Source organism: Apis laboriosa, unplaced genomic scaffold, assembly GCF_014066325.1.
Source record: "Apis laboriosa isolate Shangri-la unplaced genomic scaffold, ASM1406632v1 scaffold4_cov146, whole genome shotgun sequence".
In the NCBI taxonomy this organism is placed as follows: Eukaryota; Metazoa; Arthropoda; class Insecta; order Hymenoptera; family Apidae; genus Apis; species Apis laboriosa.
Genome location: NW_025223501.1, coordinates 2,929,951 through 2,940,017, shown reverse-complemented (window position 1 = coordinate 2,940,017; position 10,067 = coordinate 2,929,951). Strand labels below are relative to the sequence as shown.

The 10,067-nt window shown below is 30.3% G+C and overlaps 1 protein-coding gene across 1 annotated transcript; it reads right to left on the bottom strand.

The window, feature by feature from the left end:
- Positions 1-4,841: 4,841 nt before the first annotated feature.
- LOC122716988 (glutamic acid-rich protein-like) lies at positions 4,842-8,735 on the bottom strand. Its single transcript, XM_043940602.1, has 3 exons — positions 8,598-8,735; positions 7,476-7,628; positions 4,842-5,309 (listed from the first exon to the last, which is right to left on the bottom strand). Exons 1-3 carry the CDS (start codon positions 8,610-8,612, stop codon positions 4,842-4,844), a joined length of 636 nt encoding a protein of 211 aa, XP_043796537.1. The 5' UTR covers positions 8,613-8,735.
- Positions 8,736-10,067: the final 1,332 nt, after the last annotated feature.

The window sequence follows — 10,067 nt, the reverse complement described above, 5'->3', positions numbered from 1 at the left end:
TATATATATATATATTTAATATATATTTAGATTTGCTTGCGCTTTTAATCGTATGAATGAAGAATAAAAAAAGAAATAGGGAAAGAAGTAATAATTTTACGATTATTTTTTTTCTCGATAAAAATAAAAATAAATCCAATCGATCCATATTTATCCATAGAAATATTACTGCATGTATTAAATTTTTCTTTTTCTTTTTATTTTTTTTTTTTTTTTTTTTTTTAACAACTAATATTCATTAACAGAAGAAGAATAAACGGATAACATTATTACACGAAGTTCGACGAATTAAACTGGTTTACTTCTCATACTTTACTTTAATTTTCGTCACTGTCGTATTTGAGATAGGACGACCTGGAATTTTTCCAGCATCTGATTGAAAGAGTCTTCCATGCTGGGGACCATTTGTTTCATGCACCACTTCGCGGTCGTCGGGCAAATGAGAATTATGGCGATGATGCTGATCGCCACGGGTGCGAGCAACGTCCAAACGATCTGCGAAGTTAAGTCGTTTTCTGTTACCGTTTCTGTTCCGTTACCCTGTTAAATTGAAAATTAACCGTCTTCGAAATAATATGAAAATTTTCCTCGAGATTAAACTTTATTAACAACCTCTTTTCGAGATAGGTTGAAGGAGAAGTGAATGTGAATTTCTGAATTTCTGAATCGCGAAATTTAAGAAAGAAAAAATTAATCTCCTTCGAAATTTACAAAGTTTACTGAACAAATTAATTTTTATTAGAGACAGAGGTTTTCCTTTCACAATTGACCAAGCGAAAATAAAAATTCTTTTCTTCTTTTTTTCAGAAATATATATATATATATATATACGTGTATCGCTTTTTCCCAAAGATAACAGGTTAATTAACCATGTTAATTGGTTAAAGGTTTTCGCACGGTCGAGAATTTTTAATTAACCGTATGTAATTGGATCCAATGTGAAAGGAAGACAAATGTTTTTTTTTTTTTTTTTTTTTTTGATAAAAAACAAAGGTGGACGAAATAATTGAAACTGATGATAAAAAGAGGGGAGGGGAGGGGAATGTATCGACGATATATGGCTTACGTATGAGATCCAGGACACTATCAGCCATCCGAGGAGAACCGTGCCGGCTGTGTTCAAATATGGCGCGTACTGGGGTCGTAGAATGTACTTTAAACAAGGGAATTTCGCGCTCAAATCTGTCAGAATGATTTCGAGCTGCGCGAAAAATCGACGATAATGGATTTTAATTAAAGATTTTAATTCTTTTTTTTTTTTTTTCGCTCTTCTCTTATCTTATCGTGTTATCCATTTTTTAACCATTTTAGAATTCAGATTATGTATATTATCCTTGTTATTATAGATGATGATTTATGGAACGTGTTAATTTGTGATTTTCATCGATGAATTTTTCATTTGAAATTAAAATAGAAATGATCAAGTTTGGAGAAAAAAATTTACAAATAATATTTGTTCGTTATACAATAAAGATATCTGTTTAAAAATAAATTTTAAATATTTCCTTTCGCGAAATGAGTCGAAATAGAGTAAAGAGATGATTTATTTTTTGGAGGAGGGATAGAGATAGATGAAAAATTTAATAAATAATATTTTTTCACGCGTTAAGCGTGAAACGTGAAACTTTTTTTGTCGGGTGAGAAAGAAAAATGTGAGAATGAGAAGGAGATTCGTTTAATTCGCCTATCTCGCGTTACACTTACATCCATTTTTTTCACGAGTTTGAAAATTTATTCTAACCATTGAATAATAAATTTTTTCTTCACATATTGGTTGTATGATTCGTTACGATCATGCTAAATTCTAATCTATAACCTATAATCTACACAAGCGTATATTTCACGCTTTGGACGACCGATGATCTGATGATCGATTGTTTGCTCCCTCTCGATACGATTTCGATATGAAAAAAAAAAAAAAAAAAAAAAAAAAAAAAAAAGAAAAAAAAAGTTCACAGAAATCTTTCGATTTCGATATTCGCAAGTAATAATAATATCTTCGTATAAAATTTATCTGATCAAAGATTTTTCCTGCTTCGTTATTTTTGTACATCGTGTCGAATAATTTTCTTTTTTTATTCTACTTTATTTTTTCCTTCCGTTCCTCGAATTGAGAATTATCTATTATCCGTATTATTATTATTCGAGAGGAAATATCTTGGAAAAAATGTCTTTTTCATACATAAAATTGCAAAGATATTTTCACAAGTACGTGTTTCCCTTCTGTTCGAAACGTTAGTCATTGCTAGTATATCTCTGGTTCTTCAAAAAGGAGATTTTTCTTCAAAAAGGAAAGTACGAGATGTTCTTTTTTCGAAAGGAAAAAAAAAAAAAAAAAAAAAAAAGAAAGAAAAATAGCGGAAATAGCACTTTCATTCTCGTGGAAAATATTTTTATCGTAATCATCCTACGTCGTTTTCTCCCTTTTTCCTTTCGTTCTCTTTATCTTTCCTTCTCCTTTGCCGATCTTTATATTAGTTTATCCCATAATTATACCTCAAGCGGAGAAAATTCCTCTCGTTAATGGACAAAGCGAAACAAGGCGTTATAAACGAGAATAATTGAACAATATTTCACGTCATATCATCAAATTAAAAAAAAAATAATACGAATAATTGAATAATAATATTGAATAACAAGATTGTTCATCCATCTTTTTTTGAAAATATATCCTTATAAATATTTACATAAGGATTAAAATTAAAGGATTAAACAGCTGACAGAGTCCAATTTGAATGAAATGAAAATTATAAATGTATAAATAAATAAAGCATATTGTTATTGCAAGTACATTATTTAATTGAAATTCAAGAATGATCTCTCTCTCTCTCTCTCTCTCTGAAAAATTTAAATTATACAACTTTCCATTCCATTAATATGAAGCACGAGAAATTATCAAAAGCAATGAGAAAATTTGATGTGGATTAGAAGATAATCGTTAATCGAGCCTGAAAATTGAATTATTTACCATGGCATGGGAATGATGCATTGTAATTCATGCGCCGATCGTATTATCAATTATCAGAAAATCAAAATTTGCTCTAAATTCTGGGGAACATTGAGCAATTAACGATGAACAAAATTCAACGCGAACGCTTTCGAAAAGAAAAAGATAAAATACATTTTTCCAATCTTTTTATTATACATCGTAAAAATATCTTTTTGGGACGAGTCGATGAAACAACAGAAACAATGGAAGATCTTGCAAATCGTTAAATAAATTTTAACACTCGAGATTAACATTCATACAAATTCAAAATTCAAAAACAAAGATAAATTAATAAAGTGTCTTTTATAAACAACGACGAATGAACGACGAATCGTTGGTAAAAGAAATTGAAGAAATAATAATGGAAGATCTTAAGGAAGCATGGGGTGTAATTTTTGATCAACTGTCGCGTGATGAATTGACGTGTTTTTAATTAAAAATCCGGGAGAGGAATTAATTATCGATGAGGTTTCGAAGCGCGTTTTTAAGTTATTTTTTTTTTTTTTATTTTACAAAGAAGGCATCTCGTGGCTCCTCCTCCTCCTCCTCCTCCTCCTCCTGCTGCTCCACTTGAGTGGTGTTCGATTTCCTAAGGGAGGGGTGGAGGGGGAGACGAGACAGAATTTATTAGAATTTATCACGGTGTGTTAACGATTGATCGAGCCCATTGAAAATTTGATTCAGAAACGGGTGAAAATTTGACATTGATTAAAATTTAATCTTGCAAATTGACAAAGCTCGAGGCAATCGAAAATTGACGTTTCACGAACACGCGATTATTACGGATCGAAAGCGATTATTATGCGATCATAATTATATAATTCTGAATTAAAATTTTTATTATTATTCGACGAAAGCGAAAATATAAACTGATAAAGTTTGGTGAGAAAAGAACGAGTGTTGATAATTGTTGAAAATATATATATATATATATTTTTTTTTTTTTTTGATTTGATAATTATTCTTTGAGAATTAAGGAATACCATTAAGGAGTACATTTATCGCGAATTTGACAAATAAATAAATTGACGATTTCAATAATTTAAGCATATTCTAATTCTGATTGCCATTTCGTTCCAATTTTGAAATTGGAGATTGGAATTGTTTAAAATAAAAAAAAAAAAAAAAAAATTATAGATCAATATCACTCTCATCAAACAATCTGAAATATTAAAAGCGATAAAANATTTGAAACATTTGCGGGTATTTTATCGCGTAATTTGAAAAAAAAAAAAAAAAAAAGTGTTTTCAAAACTGGAGTGCACAATTCATTAAAAATTGTTACTCGAATAAATCCTAGCGTATCCCATTCATCGTTTAAGTTGATGAGGTGCAATTTACATCGCCATTTTTCGTTTTTGTTTACAATTTCCCGTAATTGCAATTTAACAAGTGATATAGTGATAAATTTTCATAACAATGTACAATTAATAATGTGTGTCATTTGCACAAGTACGAATCTCATAAGGCACGTAATTTACTCCAATAAATCCTTGCGTGCCACCCATTCACCCATTGATCAACTTCATCCATTCCGAATTGCATCGTGCAATTTCCTATTTTTTTCTTTCTTTTCGTTAAATTTTCCTCGAGCAGCTAGCAAATATCGATTCAAATTTTCGATAATTTATTTCGATAAATACGAAAAATAAAAAAAAAAAAAAAAAAAAAAAAAAAGAAGAAGGAAAATTAGATTCGAGAATTGAATTAAAACAAGATATTAGTGCAGTTTGGATAATGTATTTGAAAAATATAACTGACAATTTTCAAGCAGTGAAGTAATATACTACCATTTGGAGGAATTTTTCATTAATCGATCGTTTCTGCTTTTTGCACTTTGAAATTTTTGTATTCAATCGTCAGATGTTTTGCTCGGTATCATTACATCATCCTTCTCTTCCTCTTCCTGTTCCTGCTCCTCTTCCTCCTCCTTCTCTTCCTCCTCCTTTTCCTCTTTCTCTTCCTCGGCATCGAGCCCTTCCTCCTCAATATTCTCCTTAGTTTCATCGCTCATCTCTTCCATCTCTTCCAATTTCGTTTCAACCCCTTTCTCGTTCATGTTTCTTTCGGATACCGGTTTGCCAACGTCATCATCTTCGTCATCGAGCTCAGCCTTCTTTTCCATCAGCCTCTCCCTGAACATGACATCCTCTTTCCGCGGGAATGTTTCCTCCACCATGCCCAACACGTTTCTCTGATACGGGATGAACGGTTGTTGCATCCTTAACTCCGCCACCGCCAATCGAGGAGGGAATATCGTAATAGAGCGTAGCTTCCAGTACGATTTGATCATCAAATTTTTACTTTGAGTTGTACCATACTGCGGACAGCCAGGTATTTAAAATTAACTGGACACGGGCTTTCTAGCCCTGCCTCTTATTTCTCGTGTGTTTGTCTCTTATTATTTTATCGTTCGACTGCGAATGTTTATCTAAATTGTTCGATCCGTCGCTTCAATTTGTTTAATCAAAATCTAACTAATTTAAATTTTTTATTTAAATTTAATCAAAATTTAAGTCTAAATATTCGCAGTCCAGATATTATGCTATTAGATCTAACAAGTGACTCGATTTTTTTTTTTTCTTTTCTATTTTTTAAAAGAGATATTCTTCTCCAAATATTTGGAAGAATCAAAGAGAGAAACGAAGGAAATAAAATTCTTATTAAAATGGAGAACGAAAATACATCTCTTCCCTTTATGATAAAACAAGAAGGAACGAAAAAATAAAAAATATAATGTTTAGTTGAGCACAATACATTATTCCCGAAAATTAAAAAGAATAAAATAAAAATTAAGAGAGGAAACCAGAGAAAGGAAATAGGAACCGTAAAGTTCGTTATTTCTTATCTCATTTGCATAAAGTCCATCTTCGTGAAGGCGCGGAGGTATTTGGCTACGAGCTTACAAAAAATCCGATCCGTTGGCATAAGAAATTATTAATGGGGATAGGTGGAGATGGGTGATCTAATTTTCTCGAATAATTCGCGCGACAAGGATGACGCTGGATCACGGAATCGTGTAATAACCTAATATTTTAGCTGTTAGTTATCCGCAGACAGGTTCCCCATTTTCTCCAAACTGCACGTCGACGAATATTCAACGCGACAAACTAATTAATCCCCTATCTTATTTTCAATGCTCGTTTCTCCTCGAAAAATGAACCATCGGCTATTTCACTTAGAAGATGGGATCACTGGAAACTGATCATTTTCCATCTATCGCCAGTGTTAAAATTTATACCGGTTAAATTGAATCGATGAAAGATATTTCGAGAGACGAGAAGTCGAGTGAAAATTATTATTTCGTTATATTGGAATTGAAAAAAAAAAAAAAGATTATTAATCTTGTGATTGGCAGTAAGATTAAAGTAAGTAAAAGGTACGTCAGTTCCTTGTTAATTGAATCTAAATAAAGTAAATTAATAAAGTTCAGCAAATGTAATTATTCAAAGGATAATTTTCACGAAGGAAAAATTCATTTTAAATTTTAACTAGAAAATAATTTTAATTGTAACACGCATTAGCACGACTCTTTCGCACAAGCATTAATTGTTTATAGTAATATATACAAGAGAATGAGCAATATACAAACAGAAATGATCACTTCCACAAAAAGAAGAAATCAATGTATAAAATACTCTCCTATGCTACTAGCAAACAAGAACACATGTCACGTATAAAGTTGTTAGTCTAAAATTAAAAATATCTAAATCCTGCGATGAATTTTCATGGAAGAAGAATACATACACATCATTGCATTGTAAACAGGAACACATCGCGATGCAACACCTGGTTTTGATCACGTGATATATCTGCCTAATTTTCACAAGAGGAGAATACGTGACGTCACATCACTTCCATTATCACTGCATTAGGCGTAGAGATACGTATCACGATTCATGATACGGCGCTTTACCTCTGTCTAATTTTCGAAAGGGAATAATAGATGGACGTCACATTATCCTCACTTCCATTGCTGCATTAGGCGAAGACAGGTCACGTGATACCATACGGTGCTTGGTTTTGGCGGAAGCTCGATCACGTGACGTGACTCTGTTTAACGTGCAATTGTAATAGAGATGTACTCTCCTCTTGTGGAAATTCAGGAGAATTGAACCACTTTCAATTTTAATGGTAGTGTACCACGCTCGTCCGGCCATATTTGACTCATTGGTGTCGCCAACTTGTTAATATCTTTGGCCTACATAAAACAAATATTAATACTATCATATACTATATATGAATACCTCAGTTCCTTCGTGATGGACATTGTTGGTTAATTTCCATGAAATTTTACCCATTCAACAAAGATATGGATAGTATAAAAAATAATTAACTATATTTATTCGTTAACTTTATATATATATATATATATATATATATATATAATAATAATAATGTTTCTCTCTTTTTCTCTTCGTTTCACGCAAGAAAATGAATTTATTCCCGAAAAAAACGTTTCAAATAATTTTATTTTAATACTCACAACGATTAATTTACCAGATTGGCGAAGCATAAGAATGGTGAGAGGATGAATCAGGTTGATGGTCAACTCCATCAAACGCAACACGGCAGCGAAAGAGGCCAAAATTCCAGTTATTGCCACTAATATCACGAATTCGATCACACTCGTTAACGCCTAAATCGAAGATTATTTAAAGGAATGGAGAAGAGGAATCTTTGGAGAAGAAAATTTTACATGCTGTCTTTCAATCACGTTTAACATTTCCGGGATTATGCATTTATCCACGACGAAATTGATATTGATACGACCAAAGAGACAGTAGATTCATAGTTGCATGTTGAGAAATCATTACAATTCGTAGAGTCGAGTATTAAATGAAGAATCATGGTTTTCTTCATATACATGATTTTACACGTATATAAGGATCAATTTAATAAGTCTTTTAGATAATATTATGTTTCTAATATTTTATTGAAACATTTCTAAATTATAATGTTTCTAAATTTTTATTATTTTAGAAGTTTAGATTATTAGAGTTTTTTAATTGTTGAAAAAATTTAATATAATTTATTTGAAAAATTTATTTTCAATTTTTTATTGAAATATTTTAGAAATACTTAGGTTTTGTTAGAGCTTACCTGTTATTTAAAATCTGTTTAATTCAATTTACTTGAAAGAAAGATTCTATAAAATTTCTTTTAATCATCTTCAAATAGGAATCGTTAATGGTAACTAATTGATTAATTTGTCGATATATACATTTAGAATTAATACCAAATTATTAATATTCTCACAGAAACTTCTTTTAATTTCAAACTAAGTTATTATTATAATAGTTAAGATTACCTTCTTCTGGATCTCCTATACAAAGATCTAATCCTATAAAATCAGTTTTCCTTAAATCCACTATCAAAACTTGTCGATATCGTGAAAAGTTTCAAAGATATTGCACGCAAGTCGATAAAAACATATACACTTGGTTATATACACACTATGTTTAAAGTTCGCTCGAATCTACATAACCTCTAAAAACTTGTCTCCTTGGTCGTGCATATTCCAACTCGTCCAATAAGATAAACGCAAGTAATTATCTATGCTATAAATAAGATGAAAAAAAAAATAGAAAGAGAAGAATCATCTCACGCAAAAGATCGACATTTCTGTTCTTCACATGTATGTGGCCGAGAACTTGAGAAACTGTTCTTGTCGCTGGTTCTTGTTGATTTCATGGATAGAACATCAATATCCTGTTCATCCGTTTCGGCTCATGATGAAGCTACATCTTCATCGTCGCTTTCTGCTCCCGCCGGAGTGTTAAAGGAGATGCAAAGAGGAGACCAAGGTTGGAATGGATTGTTTCGGAATAGTGAGAAAGAACAGAGTGAAATTCGAGACTAGAGAGATTTCATAGTGCCGCCATCTAGGTTGTGTCGCGCAATTACTCTTAGGAGAATAATAGTATAATAGTATAATAATGTAGAAGATTTAAATCACACAGGATGTTAATATTATACATGATATAGAATACATGGTTTACAGAATCGATTTTGAAAGATAAGACGAACGTAAAAGTTTTGATGTGCAAAAATATTGATCGAGGTTTGTTTATTTAGTTATTTCTAATTGAAGTTTGCATTGGATGAAGGGAGACGAAGATAGAGAGCGAAGCAGTGGTGCGACGAGAATAGAAGAAGTTTCATCTCGCTTCGTTTAATGCAAACTTCAATTGGTTATTAATTAAATATCTGAATTGAAATTTTTGTTTATCAATTTTTACTTTGAAATCTAAAATATTAGATCAAAAAGTGGATCGAACATGAAAACATATCATGAATATGTTAATATATTTTGTAGATATATAGAATTAATTTAATTAATATATGTATATATAATTAAATTTAATTTTGAATGTAATAATCGAGGAGCAAGATATTAAAAAGTTTGAATTTTGTGTTTTAATACGTAACACATAAAAAAGATTTTTCTTAAAAATATTAATAAAAATCACAAATTTTTATTTCAAAAATCATGTTATTATAATTTCATTGGCATTCATAAATTTTAAATATGATTAAAAAATTATTAAATAAATTAATTGTAAATTATTCATTCAATATAATTATTATGCAATATATCCAGTGGATATTTTGAGTGCATCGGTGATCCCGCAATTTCCAGCAATTTCCTTAAGTTAATGATTAAATACAAACTTGTGGCTTCGCTTCGGATATTGATCATTTCCGCACAAGTCGATGGATCGTTAAATAGTTTTTGAATTCTATGAGAAGAAAACTAATTTAAACTAATTAATTAATTAATTAATTAATTACTACATCGAATAATTTTCATTATTATTAAATAAAAAAGTAAAGTATTAAATTTTGATAATTTATATTTATATTATAAATATTTTATAACGCAAGCAAAACGTATTAAAAATAATTATTGAAATTTTATCAGAATTTTATATACAATATTTCTAAAAATATAATCTCAAATTTTCAAAATATCATAGAACTAATTGTAAGTAATCAAATTTCAATAATTTATATTTTATCTTTAAAGCAATGATTTAAATTTTAACCAAGATTTGTTAAGAATAATTATTGAATT

Excerpts from the sequence above, each read along its gene's own strand:
- LOC122716988 (XM_043940602.1), bottom strand. Across the intron at positions 5,310-7,475 it reads AATCTGGTAAATTAATCGTT|TATGGTACAACTCAAAGTAA; the intron begins GTGAGTATTAAA and ends GGCTGTCCGCAG.